This window comes from Cavia porcellus, unplaced genomic scaffold (genome assembly GCF_034190915.1).
Source record: "Cavia porcellus strain 051 isolate PalLab524CR breed Dunkin Hartley unplaced genomic scaffold, mCavPor4.1 scaffold_10, whole genome shotgun sequence".
Classification (NCBI taxonomy): Eukaryota; Metazoa; Chordata; class Mammalia; order Rodentia; family Caviidae; genus Cavia; species Cavia porcellus.
The window spans coordinates 68,022,248-68,038,700 of NW_026947493.1; the positions used below are offsets into that span (position 1 = coordinate 68,022,248).

Consider the following 16,453-nt stretch of genomic DNA (forward strand, 5'->3'; position numbering starts at 1 on the left):
AAGGTGCTAAGCCAGTGCCTATCATCCCGGCACAGGGAACAGGAAACAGAGGACAGCTGACCACATTTGCCCAGGCGAGAGAAGCCCTGGAGGATAGGGCAGGGCCGAGCCCCAAACATGGTTCCCAGGAGGCAGCAGGATAGTGCTGACAGTGACCCCACTGGCTTTGCAGGCTCTCATCAGCTACCCCTACCTCTCTTTCATGGTAGCCTGGGCGCCAGGGACAGCAGCTTTGGTCTTCCTGCAGACATCTTCAGGTGGGACCTGGGGTCTCGGGAAGTAGTGACCATGACCTTAGGGTTCTCCATGCCTGACCACTGATATTCAGAGTTTTTATTTTTTGAGACAAGTTCTTACATAGTCTAGGTCTTGAACTCCCTGTGAGCCTCCTGTTTCAGCCTTCCCAAGTGCTGGGATTAGGCATGTACTGCCACACCTGACATTCTTTTGGTGTACTGGGTGTTTTTTTTTTCTTTTGTGCTATTAGGAATTGGACTCAGAGCCTCTGCTGTGAGCTACATTCCCAGCCATTTTCAAATTTTGACACTGAGACTTGCCAAACCACTAAGTTGCCTAGGCAGGGCTTGAACTTGCAATCTTCCTGCCTCAGCCTTTGGGAGTGCTGAGATCACAGATGTACACTACCACACCTGGCTTCAGGTTAAGGATGCCCCTCATTCACATGGATTCTTCTCCCTTCAGACTGCTTTCACAGGCAGGAGACCAAGCCTTGGAGGTCAAGGAAGTTGCCTAAAGCCAGGAGAGCAAATGGTAGGGCTGACTATTAAACACATGCTTCCCAAGAAGCTCTATAATAACTGTGACAACAAAGGTTCAGACAGTAATTAGTGTGAATCTGGGATGCACAAAGTGATTGCAAATGGTGATTTCTTTAGTTATCCTGACTGCTGCGGACCTCTCCACCCCCAAAATTAGGTTTGTGCCCGGGAAGAGAAAATTTGGTGCTTTGGTAGCATTTACTTGGTCTGCCTTTTAAATGTTGAGATTTTTTTTTTTTAACCTGTTTTATTTCAAAGAGGAAAAAATTTTCAAAACAGGTCAATCAGGGGGAAACACAGATACATATATTTTGTATTGTCATTCCCAAATCATTCACCCAGAACACAAGACATTTGCATTCAATTGTCCAAACAATACCAGCACAGAAAGTCGTCTTCAGTGAACTCAGACATCAGTAGTGTAACTATCTTAACTATCTTTTATATACACATGTTGTTTCAGGTCCTCCTACTAGGAAGACAGTATGATTTTTATACAGGTCTTGTATATTTCACTTTGAGTATGGCCTAAATATTGAGATATTTAGATAAAAATGAGACATAACTTGCACACTAGGGTATTTACCCTTCTAAGGTGTGCATTTCAGCTTTTGGTTAGTTTTTCAGTACTGGAGGTTAAACCTAGAGCCTCACACATGCTAGGCAAGTGGCTCCACTCCTGCAGCATGGAGATAGATCCCAGTCTCTGTTCAAGTTGTCCAGGTTGGCTCCAAATTTGTGATTCTCCCTCCTCAGCCTCCCGAGCACTGGGATCTGCATTTCATGTAATATGGACACAACAGTTAAGTCAGGCATGCCAGCACATCTGCAATGCCCCTCAGAAGGCTGAGGAAGAAGGAGCCTAAGTTTGAGCCCAGCCTGGGCAGTGCAGTCTCAAAATAATATGAAATATGGGTAGTAGTGTGTCAATGGCCAGCTCCAAGCAGACATATCTGTATTCTGTCAGTTCAGGAAAGTAAGATTCACAGTGAGAACTTTAAGAATTGTGTATACTGGTGCACAGTTGTAATCCCAGCACTCTGGGAGGCTGAGGCAGGAGGATCATGAATTTGTGTCCAATCTATACAATTTAAGACACTTAGCAAGATTGGTTCAAAAACAAACAAAACGATGGCTGAGAATGCAGTTCAATATGAAGACCCTGGGTTCAATCCCAAGGTTAAAATTTTTTTAAGTACATAAAAAGATTTTTAAAGAATAGAGGAGGGGTTGGGGATTTAGCTCAGTGGCATAAGTGCCTGCCTTGCAAGCACGCAGTCATGAGTGCGATCCCCAGTACCAAAAAGAATAGAGGAATTTTTTCCTTTTGTTCACTAAGGAAAAGAAAATGGAATCACTGTATGGGATGAAGGGTTAGCAGAGAAACAAGTTTTGATGTAGAGCTTGTTAAACTAGAATGGCTGTTGCAGGGGGAATAAAGTTTTTAAGAAGTTTTGAATTTGAAAATACTTTTTTACTTTTTGGTGTTTTTGAGACAGTGTCTATGTAGTTTAGGCAGGCCTCCAATTCACTAGGTAGCCCAGACTGGTTTTTTTTTGTTTGTTTGTTTGTCTTTTTCCTTTTTATCGGTACCGGGGATCAAACTCAGGACTGCCTGCTTGCAAGGCAGGTGCTTATGCCGCTGAGCTAAATCCCCAGCCCCTCCAGACTGGTTTTTAACTGGTAGTGATCCTCCTGTCTCAGCCTCCCTTCTGAGTGGTGAAATTATAAGCATGCCATCTCCACACCTGGGTGAAAGAATTTTAGACTTATAAAAAGCTCCCATCACATAGCTAGGTGTGATAGCACACACCTGTAATCTTAGCTATTTGGGAGGCTGAGGCAGGAAGATTGGAATGCAAGTCTAGCTAGGTAATTTAAGACCCTGCCTCAAAAATAAGTAAGAAAGGAAGGAATGTGCAGGTCATGGTGGCGCAAACCTGTAATCCCAGCACTCAGGAGGCTGAGGTAGGAGGATCACTGCAAGTCTGAGTCTAGCCTGGGATACAAAGTGAGTTCAAGGCCAGCTTGAACTACACAGGGAGACCTTGTCTCAAAAAAACAAAAACAGAAAGACCAAAGGGTGGGGCTGGGGATGTAGCTCTGTGGTGGAGTGCTTGCCTAGCACACATGACCCCAGTAGTGTGTGTGTGTGTGTGTGTGTGTGTGTCCTTCCCCTACCCTAATTCTCTAGTGTGAACATTTTACAGTAGTTGCTTTATCACTGTGAGTTTGTGTGTGTGCATTGAACCTAGGACCTTACACCTACTTGGCAAGAGGCACTGTACCACTGTATGTATATGTATATGTATATGTATATATATGTACATATACATATATATATACACATATATATACCACAAGAGGCACTACACCACTGTGTATACATATATCTCCCCGGCCATTTTAATATACAACTCCCTCTGAATCTTTTGTGAGCAGTTTTCACATCATTTCTTCTCATCCCTAATCTACCTGGTAGATATTTCCTTAAAACAGCAGCTTTCTCCTGCCTAACCCTGATAATACTACAATACAGGAGAAATTAACAAATGTAACACTGTTATCTAATCTGCAGACCTTACTCAAATTTTGCCTAATGTTCCACTAATTCCCTTAAACAAAACAAACTTTTTCAGGTCTCCGGTCATTTCTCTTCAACTGCTTTAATCCCAAAATCGGTCTCCAGTCAGTCCTTCTCAGAACTGCACCGATTCCAGACTGCAGGGCAGTTACTTTATATCCTGTTTCTCAACTGAGTCCCGCCTACTAAAAAAAAAAAAAAAAAATCCTTTGTTTTGGGAGGTTTAGTTGTGATCTTGAATGAAGACTTGTCTAGGCTCACTTTCCAGGTCCCCTCCCAGCCACCTTCCTGATTATTTGTTCTGTAGACTTTTAAAATCATGCTGGTGATAAAGGAGAAAACATTTCACATCCAGAATCCATTCACTTGCATTATACAGATTTTCCGCCATTGAGATTCTCGCGTTTTACGAGCTTAATTTAATAAAAGTTTATGGAGAATTAGTACCTACTCTTTCCAAACATTTGAGCCTTTAATTACCTGTAACCTCTGCTGTGGAGGATCGCACCTTTGCAACGATGAACTCTGCCCTCGGTTTGGAAGACAAAGAGCCGTACAAATGGGTGGGTGTTCTTATAGCCATTCAGCAAATATTTGTTAAGTGCATAGTGTGTCAGGCTGTATTCCAAGCCCTGAAACTGTAGTATTGCTGAACAGAGCGAAAATATCCCAGTGTTGTTGGACAAATTATCTGCCCCCCTCCCCAAACTGGAACCCAAGGATGCAACAACTTCATGCAGGAGGAAAGCAGTGCTCCGCAAACTGGGCAGCTAGGAGTCCTGATTCTACTTTGGCTAAGGCTCCCGCGGATCCTTGTTAAACAGCGGAGTAGTTACTAAGTGCAAACGCTCAGCAGAAGCGATGGCGCCAACAGCAGGGCAGGTTTCTGCCGCATTTGCGCCACTGTTCTAATCACTTTCAGGGAGCGGCGAAGTCAGGCGCCCGGCTTCCCTCCCCGATGGGGACCGGCACCTGGGAGCCCTGCGCCAAAGCTCCCCGCGGGGGGCGGCTCCCGGGGAACCGGCTCTGCCAGGCAGCCTCGCCCACTGCAATGCAATCTGGGTGGTTTTTCCAGGTCCCTCCCGGCCGCTCCGCGCCCAGTCCCTGCCCCCAGACGACCGAGAGCCAAGGCGGGTGGCACCGAGATACCTGCGGCAGGGTGGGGCCGAGCGGTGACTCCACACCTTGCAGCCAGGACAGCGGGGCCTGCGACCTTGCGGGCCAGGCCGCCGCCGGGGGGCGGTGCCGAGCGTTCCGCGAGCTTCGGTCCCCGCCTCGCCCGCTCCCGGGGGAAGCGCACTGCACCCCGCGCCCAGCCCCGCCTGCACCTGGGCCCTGCTGGGAGCGCGCGCGCCCTTGGCTAGCTCCACCCGGCGCCTCGCCCCTCCCCGGGAAGCCGGGTGTCCAGCTTCCCGGGCTCGGCGTCCTTGTACTGACACCGGCTCGCGCCCAGCGCGGTTTCCTGCAGGGAAAGGTGCGTGGCTTACCTGACTGCACAGCACGAATACGCAGGGCTGGTCACCTGGACTGAAGGGGACGGATTTCAGGGGAATCTCTTCCCACGACCACACCGCGTGAAAATAAAAAAGTCCCAGCCAGTTCCATTTTTGGTATTTTTCTAAAATGTCAACATAACTTACCGCACTGCCATCCGACTTGGGGACTGCGGGTTGACGGCGGGCGCAGGAGCATCTAGCCAGCCCTAGTTGTGTTGCGGGAGGGAGGTGGTTTGAAACATTGGTGAAGTCGACACACTCCAAAGCCAAAAAGCTGTAGGCGAACGCCTGTAAGCCCAGCCTTGGGAAGCTGAGGCAGGAAGCTCACCTGAGTACGAGGTCAGCCTGAACTGCATAGCGAGAACCTTCTCAACAAAACAAAGTCAAAAGACACAAGTACAGCGTATGGGGCCAAAGTGAAGAATTCAGGAAAAGGCTTATTTGGACTGTTTGGGGAAAACCTTTATTAGGCATGCAGGGTAGGTGCATTTTATTCAAAGCTCCAGGCAAATCAAAGGAAGCGGGCCCCAACCCCGGAGGGTTTTCCGGTCTTGAACTAGCAGCCGGGACAAACAAGGTGTAACAAGGAAAAGTTGGGACAAAGGGAGCGGGGGGCCCCCACCTGCCTCTCGATGGTGAGTGGCCGCGTCCTCCGGCGACTCGGAGGCAGAGCGCGGGCCGCTCCCCGAAAGGTGGGCACGGCGAGGGGAGGGACCGCGGCGGGGCTCCTGCTGTTTGCGCTGAGAGGTGTGTGCGCCCAGCAGAGGCTTTTCCGGGGCTCGCCCACTGTCCCCGCCACCTCCCGGCTGCCGCGGGCCGGTCCCTCCCGCAGCTCACCGCCCGGGCGCCGCACCCAGGCAGCTCCGCGCCCGGGGCCTCACCTCTGGCCGCCTTTCGCCGGACCTTGGGGGACTTTGGGCCGCGTCCCAGGCCGCCAGTCTCTCCTGGAGCCCCCCACGCCTCTGGTGCCGTCCAGGAGCGACCCAGCCCTCGACTCCGCGCCGGGAACCCCTCACCCTCTCCCCGGCCTGCCTGGTCCCCGCCCCTCGGGCTCCCCCCGGCCGCTCGGCCCCCCGCCTCTCCATTCACCACGCCATTGTCTCCCGCCCCTCTCCCCCTCCCCGAGCTGCCTCCTCCCCCGCCGCTGCCACGTCGCGGTTTGAAGGAGCCAATGGGCGGCGCCGCCAGGTGTCTCCTACCTGCGCCGTGCGGGGGAGGGGCCGGGGCGGGCAGGTAGAGCCACCTCCCCAAACAGAGGCGCTTTCAGCCATTGCGCGCGCCGCCCGGGGTGCAGCCCTGCTCCGGCTCTCGCGGACGCACGGGCGAGTGAATACAAAAAGGGCGGCCCCGCGCCCTCCTTCCGCCCCTTCCTGCCCGGGTGCGCGGCGCCGGCCAGGTGCGGGTTCGGGGTGGTGACCGCCGGCGGGGGGTGGGCGCTCTTTCTTTGGCTCGGAGGCGAGGTCTCGCCGAGCGCAGGGCTCCCCGTCCCCACTCCCTCCCCGCGCGCCGCCTCCCGGCCCCCTCTACCCTCCCCGCCTCTCGCCATGACGGCGTCTCCGGATTACTTGGTGGTGCTTTTTGGGATCACTGCTGGGGCCACCGGGGCCAAACTGGGCTCGGATGAGAAGGAGCTGATCCTGCTGCTGTGGAAAGTCGTGGATTTGGCCAACAAGAAGGTAATTTCCCCACAGGTTTCGTCCCTAGCCGAGGAGGGGGGCGAGAAGTTTGTTGGAGAAGTGCGGTGGGGTGGGGGAGAGGAAGCGAGTGCCCTCGTCGCTGCCCACTCGCGAGGCTGGACCCGAGGCCTGGAGGATCCGGAGGGAAACCGAACTTGTTGGCCAGGCGCCTTGGGGCCCTTATCTGCCCTCGGAACCCGGCCCCGCGCAGTTGAGCCAGGTTCCCTTGCCGGGCCGGGACCAGGTGGCCTTCGTGGGTCCCGGGGTCCACTCGAGCCCTGGCGACCTGTTCGGGTGGGGGTGGGGCAGGGGCCTGGACGCGCGCCCACCCGGCGAGCTGGGACGCTGCACCCGGAGCCCTGAGGGGGCGCGGGCGGCCGGGCGTGGAGCGGGGACCTGACCCGCATTTCTCTGCCCGCGGAGGTGGGACAGTTGCACGAAGCACTCGTCAGGCCGGATCACTTGGAACTGACCGAGGACTGTAAAGAAGAAACGAAAATAGACGCCGACAGCCTGTCGACGGCTCCGCAGCTGGACCAAGCCCTGCGACAGGTGACAGCCCGGCCCACGCCGCCCACTCCCACCCGGGCCCCCAGCCCGGCCCCGCCCGGCCCCACCCCTGGGGCGGCCTCGGCGGGTCCCTGGGACGGGGCCGGGAGATCACGCGTGGGTGGGACCCGTGCTGGGGCCCCGTGAGGCTGGCGGCTGCCTCCCCTCGCCTGAGGGTCAGGGCCCCCAATTCCCCGGTGCTCGAGTCCCTGAGTCGTTCTCGGGGCCGGAGAGTCGGCAGCGTCTTGCCAGTCCGAGGCCCGGGCGGAATCCCAGCGTCCCCAGGTCCAGGTCCGGACCCGGGCGCGCGGGTCCCGGGTGGGGTTCGGGTCTGCGGCCCGGCTGGGGCAGGGGGCGCTGTGGCCCGCGCGGTGCTGCAGGCGCCCCCCGGGTTTCAGTGGCAGCAGGAAAGTCCCCGCCTGGTTTCAGCCTTCGGACTCCCGCAGCGAGGGACTCGGCTGCTCCCGCGAGGGCGCCGGTCCCAATCCCGGGAAGGGCTTGCAGGTGCTGTGGGCTGTTCAGCTGGGCACCGTGGAGCCGATGGAACCCTCCTTTGGGGTGGAGGTGACCTAAAAGGGGCTGACGGCTTTGGATGGGGCCTGGCAGGGCGCCCCGCAGCCCCGTCCTGGCACGCGAGATCGGGTCGTGAAAGAAACTCACCATTTCCAGAAGGATGCAGGGAGACTCAGTGCCAGCCTTTCCAGAGCTCTGTGGGTCCACTACCCTTTTTTTTTTTTTTTTTTAATTAAAGTCAGAAATGGGTTATGTTTCTTAAACCTGGAGCATACAAGTAAAAAAGGCACACCAGGGAATGATGTAATCTGAAGGCAATCTGCTAGTGAAAGGGAATCTCGGATTTGGTTGAATTTATCGTAAAAGTAGAGGGGATGGAGAAAGGTATTGACCTGCGAATTGGTTTGAAAGCTTCCTTGGGTTTGTAGGGAGTTTGTTTTCTTACGGATCCTCGGCGCGATTGACTCTGGATCAGCTCAGCGCCGCCCAGAGTTTGCAAATCCGCGTCCTCCTCGTGTGTTCTTGCAGTTTAACCAGTCAGTGAGCAATGAGCTGAATATTGGGGTGGGGACTTCCTTCTGCCTCTGCACCGACGGGCAGCTGCACATCAGGCAAATCCTGCATCCTGAGGCTTCCAAGAAGGTAAGAGCGCTGGCTTCAGAAACAAAAGGTTGCATTTTGGGGCCGACGGGAGGCTTTTAAGAAAAGATGTATCCGAAGGAGGCATTAAAGCCTCAATGGGGAGTTACCATTTAAACGGGTACAGGGTTTCGTTTTGAGATTTTTAAAGCTGTGGTAAAGGGTGGTGGTAACCTTAAGAGAGTAAATGTAGTATTATGTATATTCTACCTCAATTAAAAATGCATGACAACTGTATGGAGATGTTTGGAACTGCAGTGAGGGGTTGGACTAAGGTTATCTATGAAAGCGATCTCTTGTTAAATTTTTTCAAGATTCTTGACATTCTCTCTTTTCCCCAGCTAGCATGGGGGGGCTGAGTTTTTGACGCTCAAAATAACTACAAGTAGGGAAGAAAGGAAGAATTATTTTTAATACATTATAACACTTCTATTAGTGGAAATGCTTTATCCTAAGAAGAAAGGAGCAGCTGGTCTTGATGGCTCAGCGTTGTAATTCCAGCACTTTTAAGAGGCTGAGGCAGGAGGATTGGCAAGTTTGAGCCCTGGGACTCAAGCTGGAGCGGGTGGGTCCACAAAAAGAAGTTCAAAACTATTTTTATTTTTATTTTGGGATAAGGTCTTACTAAATTGCCCAGGATAGCCTAGAACTTGTGACCCTCCTGCCTCAACCTCCCTAGTAGCTGGAATTACACCACCCCAGCCCTTTGCTAACTTTTTTGAGTATTGATGAGAAAATACACTGTTATCTTGGTAGGCTGTGATTTCTTTCCCTGGGAAGAATACTTAGGAGAGACAATGACAAGCACGGACAGCTGCCCCTTCAGCCAATCACTGCTAATGCACTTGCTCCCAACAACTTAAATTAGTTAGAGCTGAACCCTTTTACTGTGGCAGGCAGGCAGGCATCACAAGAGCTTGAAAAGACATAAGCCATGAAGACTGGCAACTGATGACCCAGGCGAGGGCAGTCAGTGCGGGTTTCCCTGTTCATTCTCTCAAAGTATGGGAGGCTGTGAAATTAGTTAATTGTACAGTTTTAAGAGTCTTCTGGGAGAAACTCAAGTTCCATTCCTTTTACAGGAATCTTCATAATTATTTGTTTTTTTTAAATTAAATGTTAGACCAGTTGACATGTCTTTGATCCATAAATAGACACACTTGAGGGTTCTTTTTTCCCTGAAATTTATATAGGGATGGACAAGACTAGAGGCTTTCCCTGTTGGGCTGGAGGAAAACAGCTGTCTGCATTATTTGAGGAGGATTGCTTTGGACATGGGGGAATCTCTCTAGGAAAAAAACGTTCCCCGGCCACGTATTTTAGGATTAATTCAGTGCAAGACACTGAAACAACTCAGCATAAAAGAATAATTCTGTATATTCATTGATAGGGGAAAGCACTAAATAAAAGATAGTATTTTAAGTAGATACAGCTGTTAACATTGTTCCCTCATTGTTGCACATGTGAATTATTGTTGCCACAGCTTTTAAATGAGCTTTCTTGTAGGTAATTGGAAGGATTTGTGATTCTTTTGGTAACTTGAAAGCTGGGACCAGGATGCGGTGACACTGATTTCAACTGTAGCATGAGCAGATCATATTTAATAGAATTGAATAGAAGGAATTTGGATAGGTGATATAATTAAGTAATTAACAAGCATTAAAAAGTATTTCCTTGATTTTTCTAACCTGCAGATGGGTAGAAATTCCTAGTGAGGAAATAAAAACTATTTTGAAATTTTATGAAAACTATGCCATGATAGGGATTTATCTCAATGGCACAAGCTCCTGTCTGGCAAGGGGAAGGTCGGAAGTTCCATCCAAGGTCCCAAAACTCCATGACAGCATGATGGTACAGGCCTGTAATCCCAGAACTTAGGGGGCTGAGGCAGGATGGACTTTGGTTAGAGATAATCTGGGCCGAATAGCAAGATCCTGTCTCAGAAAAGAACTGAAATCAAAAAAGTAAAAATCTTTTTAAAGAAATTATCTCAAAGCTATTGAATGAGGATTTGGAGGGTTATAAAAAGAAAAGACAAAAACAAAGAAACAGTGGCGTCATACCATTTCCATACTATTGAACTTTTTTTTAATTGAACTTTGTTTTTATAACCATAGAAGTGGTACTTGTAGGTAAGAACATTAGGTGACCATTTTTCCTTTCCTTTTTTTATTTGTGATACATGTATTTTGCAATTCTGTTTGAGTTCTAAGATAGTGAGCAGGAAAACTTATGGGTCTATTATTTGACACAAAATTGATCTTTGTTGGTTAATCAGGTAACCAGGTAACCAGGTAACCGTTTGACCTACTAAATGTTTTGGGTGAAATGCATAATAGGATACCAAGATTGCGTGTCATTCATTAAAATTTTTTCTGTGAGATATATAGTCAGGACCCAATGTAATAATAGGAGCAACTATTTTTAAAAAACACTTACAGGGGCTGGGGATTTAGTTCAGTGGCATAAGCACCTGCCTTGCAAGCAGGCGGTTGTGAGTTCAATTCCTGGTACCGATAAAAAAGAAAAAGACAAAAAAAAAAAAAAAAACCTTATATTAAGTTTTCTGCTTTAGAATATCATGATAAATTATGCTCATATTCAATTTTTAGATCCTTAATTGTTAGGGAAACATGGAACCACATTCCCCTAGTTAACATTATCTACCTTGTCCTTCCTCAGAATGTATTACTACCTGAATGCTTCTATTCCTTTTTTGATCTTCGAAAAGAATTCAAGAAATGTTGCCCCGGTTCACCTGATATTGACAAGCTGGATGTTGCTGCCATGACACAGTGTATCCTTCAAATGATTAGCAAAGAATCTTTTTGAAAATATTGCTCCAGGGAGAAAATGGTGGATTCAAGAAACTTTTGAATGCTTTAAACTGTCAGTGTGTGGATGGAATTGTCCTATCCAAAATTTGTCTGCACACTGTGCTAGGAGGAGCCAGTAGTGTCATTAGATCTTTCAGAGTAGCTGTTAAACCAAGTTAATTATTTTATTTTACTTATTTATGGTTTGTTTTATATCAGGAGCCAAACTCAGGCCCTTGCACTTGTGAGGCAGGCATTGAGCCTGCTGAACTACATCCTTGGCCTTATGTTTTCTGAACCAGGGTCTCACTATGTAGCCCAGCCTGGCCTTTTAAACTGAATTTAAACAGTTGGTGAACAGATTTAGAGATGGGGTTTTGTGAGGGGATTGCTCTGATGTAGATCACAAAGCCCTTTGTGCCGGTGACTTTGGTCTTTGGTCTGCTTGAGTAGTAGGTACCTGTGCTTTCATTACCAGCTGGAGTTACCTCTTAATCGCCCCCTTCACGGGTCATGGTGGTTTTAATAAATCATCCTTAGGAGTGGCAACATGACAGTGGGATTGTCTCCAGATTCTTTACATGCCAAAATAGTATATGTGATGCATTATACATTGTAAAAGTAGATTTTATAATCCTAAATCTTAAAATCATAAGTGACCTCTTACGTGGATTTCAGTCTTTAAAGTATTAAGGTATTTGATGGGAACCTGCATAAAAGGAGTTCCTCCAGAGCCATCACAAAGTAGAAACTATATTACTGTTAGGAACTGGTGTGTGAGTGTGGGTTACTCTTAAACTTTCTCATTGACTCAAGAACTGAGGCCAGGACCAAATGTGGTGACACACACCTGTAATTCCAGCACTTGGGAAGCTGAGGCATGAGATTGCCACAAGTTTGAGGCCAGTCTGGGCTTCAAAATGAGTTCAAGGTAGCTTGAGCTATACAGTGAGACTGTCTTAAAAAAAAAAAAAAAAAGCCAAGCATGGTGGTACACACCTATAATCTAGCCCTTGAGAGGCTGAGGCAGGAAGATGGCCAGGTTAGGGAACAACTCTGTTCTTAGCATGTGCCAGTCTGTGACACACTGAAAACAGAAATACTGTATCTGGGAAAAAACTGGGGCTGTGGTTCTTAGCTCAGTAGTAATGCACACACTTGTACAAACACATAAAACTTTAGATGGGAAAAGATAGTGCACTATGAGTTACTTATGAAGAACCCTTTTCCTAGTGCTTACTGGTCAGTGAACTAGTAAAAGCTACCATCCCTATAAACAGGAAGTTCTGAGGTTTAGGCATTTTGAATGTGTTGACAGTTCAAAGAAAACTTGTTAGGTGTTCATCCTTTTTTCCTTCTAAGATCGTCACAGGTTAAAATTGGGGTGATTAGCAAGATTTTCAAAATGTTCACTTCATACTCTACAGTCCTTTTCACTGTCTGACCTTTAGGTAAATGAGTAGGATGGATGTTGGGCTAATAATCGTTTAAAAAATCTTTTAATTCTGGCTGTGTAGGGATGTATTGATAGTCCCATTTCAAGGGCCACGGAGACAAAAATCAAACATTGAACCACAGCTAGGCATGCACGATCCCAGCCACTGCACAGGTTGAACTGCGAAGTGTACAGACTTGTGGCCAGTTGGGCAACTTATGGAGGCCTCATCTCAAAATAATTAGACATGTAGGTATCACTGAGTGATAGAGTGTCCCTGGAGTGGTTGAGCACATTAAGGATATTGTGGGGAAAAAGCTAAGTTGGGTTTGGTTTCACGTGCATTGTATCTGAAATTTGAGGTAGGATCTCCTGACCATTCAATAATGCATCCAATAGGAAAAATGACGGTATTTTATATTTTGAGTGTGCAAGATCCGGGGTTGTATCCTTAGCAGCAGCAGCAGCAAAAGGAAAAGGCTTATAGATTTTCTTTGGGGATACACTGAATGTCTTAGATTTATAGTTTTGTTACCAACTAGAAAAAATTTTTAACCATAAATGTTGCTATTAATGTTACATTTGTGTGTTGCTTTTATTAGTTTTTCTTGGTAATAGTTACATTTTATTTTATTTTTGTGGTGCTGGTCTTTAACCCAGAGCCTTGCACTAATTCACATGCCCAGCCCTTACTGTTTGTCTAATCAAGTTCCCCAGGCTGGGTTTGAACTTTGGTCTTCAGGTCTCTGCTCCTTTTTTGAGAAATCAGAATTTTCCTGGCCAAACCAAGTTCTGTGGTCAAAAGCAAATGTAAATCGGAATATCATCTCATCTATGCAAAATATTTCAACAGTGTATGAACGGAAGAGTTTCTTTCAGATGACTAACTAGTTTCCTGGATAACACCGAAGACGTAGCAATAGCCATTGAACATCCTTGCTGTTTGCCATAGAGATGAAGTCACTGGTCCTGTTTCCCTCCGTGTTCCATGAGGTGGACCGGTGGGGGCAGGGAAAGGACTTCCCCCAGAAAGGAACTCATGAGAGGCTTGGCAGGGAAGATGGGCTTAATGTTTCTTGCTATTGATTCTTGTACCCCTGGCTTTTGGCATTGGAGAAGGTTGAGACGGGGTCTCACTATGTAGTCCAGGCTGTCTCCTTAACTCATTGCAATCCTCTTGCCTCAGCCTCCTGAGTGCTGGGATTACAGGTGTGTGCCACTGTGCCCAGCCTGGCATTTTACTTTTAATTAATGCTTTGGTGCTGGTGATTGCCTGTACTAAGGATGTATATTACCACAGGCTATGCCCCAAGCCCATAGTCAACGGTATTTTAGATGAAAGTATAGGAATACCATTTTGTTGAGACTCGATGTGTGTGGAGGAATGTGTTTACTTAACTTTAACCACAAGTAAAAATTACAACCTATTTTTCAATTAGTAGATTTTTTTAAAGAGTAAATTTAGGTCCAGAACAAAATAGAGTAGAAAAAGTCCTCATAAGAACCCTGCTTCTCCCTTTTTGTTTTGTTTTGAGACAGGGTCCTGCTAAGGTAGTTCAGGCTGGCCTTAAATTAAACTCACTATGTAGTCAAGGGTGGCCTTGAACTCCAGTCAATCCTCCTGTCTCAGCCTCCTGAGTGCTGGGATTACAGTCAAGCACCACCATGCCTGACTCCTCTCACTGTTAATACTGCACCAGGATGACATCTGTCACCATGGGTGAGCACCTGAAGTCCTCTGTGAATAGTTCTGATGATTGAACCCAGGGCCTTAGTACTAAATCACATATCAGCCCTTTTTTATTTTGAGAGGAGATCTTGCTAAATCACTAAGTCATGCAGGTTTGGTTCAAACTCAAGATTCTCCTTCCTCAATCTCCCAAAATGTTGGGATTACTGGCATTCACTCTTCTAGTCATTCTTTGGGTTTTGAAAAGTGTAAATGACATGCAAGTGCCTTTGCAGTATCCGAATGCAATGCATTAAAGTATCAGCATAGGGCAGAATAGTTTGGGGTTTGGTGTTTCGTTTTTTGTCATTTATTTATTTATGGAGATATTCTGCTTGGTAATGCAGGCTGGCCTTAAACTCACAGTGATCCTCCTGTCTCAGCTTCCCAAGTCCGGGGATTCTGGGATGACAGACGTGTGCCACTACATCCAGTGCATTACAGAATGGTTTAGTTTTTGAGACAGAGTCTTGTCATGTAGTTCAGGCAGGCCTTGAGTTCAGTATGTAGCCCAAGCTGGTCATGAACTCCAAGTAACTCTTCTGCCTCAGCTTCCCAAATGCTGGGATTATAGGCATGTACTACGTGCTTGGTTAGAATAGTTTTTGTTTTAAAAACTCTTATGTTCCATCTACTCATTTCTTTTACATTAACTTTTTTTTTTTTTTTTTTACTGTCTATAGTTTTTGCCTTTTTGGGAGATTATGTAGTTTTTGTTTTCATCTGATTTTAGATTTTGCTTTTTGGAGACAGTCTCATTTTGTAGTTCAGGCTGTATTTGAACTCGCATCAATCTTCCTGCCTCAGCTTCCCAGTCGTTGGGATTATGGGCATACACCACACCTGGCTAGGATGCAGTGTAGGTGGAATTAAACTGTATATAGTCTTTTCAGATTGGCTCTTTAAGTGTAGTAATATGCATTCAAAGTTCCTCTATGTCTTTTTCATGGGGTATTTTTTATTGCTGTGTTATATGACACTGGATGTATACCACAGTTTATCCACTGTCTTACTGAGAGACAATTTTTTGCTTCCAAGTTGTGGCAATTATGAATAAAACCAAGAAGGGTGTTTGCTGTCTCATAAAATAAGAATATAATTTATCTCAACTGCAATTTTGTGTTTAACACAGATTTTTTGGTAAAAGTGTACAGTGAGGCCTTTTTTTTTTTTTTAAGTAGAATTTGAATATGCAGTATTTCGTCTTTTTGTTTGTTTGTTTTTGTTTTTATCGGTACCAGGGATCGAACTCAAGACTGCCTGTTTGCAAGACAGGCGCTTATGCTGCTGAGCTAAATCCCCAGCCCTGAATATGCAGTATTTCAAAGCATTTTGGAAGTTGAGAACACGAATGTTGTCATTTTCTAGACAAATGCTGTACCATTGAGCTGCACCCCCAACCCCAGTATCGTCTTTTTCTAGTGGGCAGGTGAGACTGAGTCGTATATAATGTTACAGCCTCTGAACCTTCAAGGACTTAGCCACTTGCTCTGCTTCACTGGGAGCTCCCTACCTGTTTTATTGTTGTTGTTTGAGAAGGGACTCACCATGCAGTATGTAGTTCAACCTCACCTCAAACTCATGGCCATCCTCCTGCCTCAGCCTCCTGAACACTGGGATCACAGGTATGCACTCCCAAGCCTGGTTTTCTAAGCCTTGCTTTTGCTTTGGGTCTTCCCACCTGGAAGTGATGTGAAGCATAATGTGCTACGTGAATGAAAAGCCAGGGCCACTTTGGTAAAAGCGCTACGAATTTCTCAAGTGCTGTCCTGGTTCTCATTTTTGCAATTCTTTGCTCTTGTCTGTGTATTCATTCTAAGAACTGTTTCTGGTGTTCGTGTTAGCCACCGAGCTGTTCCAGGTGCCTGTGTGCTGATTGCCTTGGAATTATGCAACCCCAGCCCAGAAAACCTTACCTGGCAGGGACAGCGATTGTCTTCATCAGCTTTGTATTTAATCAGGTGAAGTAGTGAGGTGTGGTGACAGTGATGGCACTTTTATGCTTTTTAAAACTTTTATTTTTCTTTGTTAACCCCTTGACTCTTTGGGGAAGTTAATACTAGTTGTCACTTACTGAAAGGACATTTTGATTATGAGGCTTTTCTTTTTTAAGAGCAATCTTGGTTTTTTTCCCTTCATTATTTCCTACTGATTTTCTTTCTTTCTTTTTTTTTTTGGTATGGGAATCAAACTAAGGGCCTCACACTTGCTGGGCCCTCCTATTGATTTTTTAACAT

At 47.1% G+C, this 16,453-nt stretch overlaps 1 protein-coding gene across 6 annotated transcripts in view; it reads left to right on the plus strand.

Moving 5' to 3' along the window:
- Positions 1-6,137: 6,137 nt before the first annotated feature.
- Positions 6,138-16,453, plus strand: part of Esrp1 (epithelial splicing regulatory protein 1) — a 56,339-nt gene continuing 46,023 nt past the window's right edge. For 5 of the 6 annotated variants that reach the window (XM_013144047.3, XM_013144048.3, XM_013144049.3 and 2 more), the window contains exons 1-4: positions 6,269-6,535; positions 6,959-7,087; positions 8,126-8,239; positions 10,919-11,033. In XM_013144047.3, coding sequence (XP_012999501.1) covers positions 6,404-6,535; positions 6,959-7,087; positions 8,126-8,239; positions 10,919-11,033 — 490 coding nt within the window. In that variant the 5' untranslated portion in view covers positions 6,269-6,403. Of the gene's footprint in view, positions 6,536-6,958; positions 7,088-8,125; positions 8,240-10,918; positions 11,034-16,453 lie in introns of all 6 variants that reach the window. The other variant, XM_003479937.4, reaches the window with a different exon arrangement.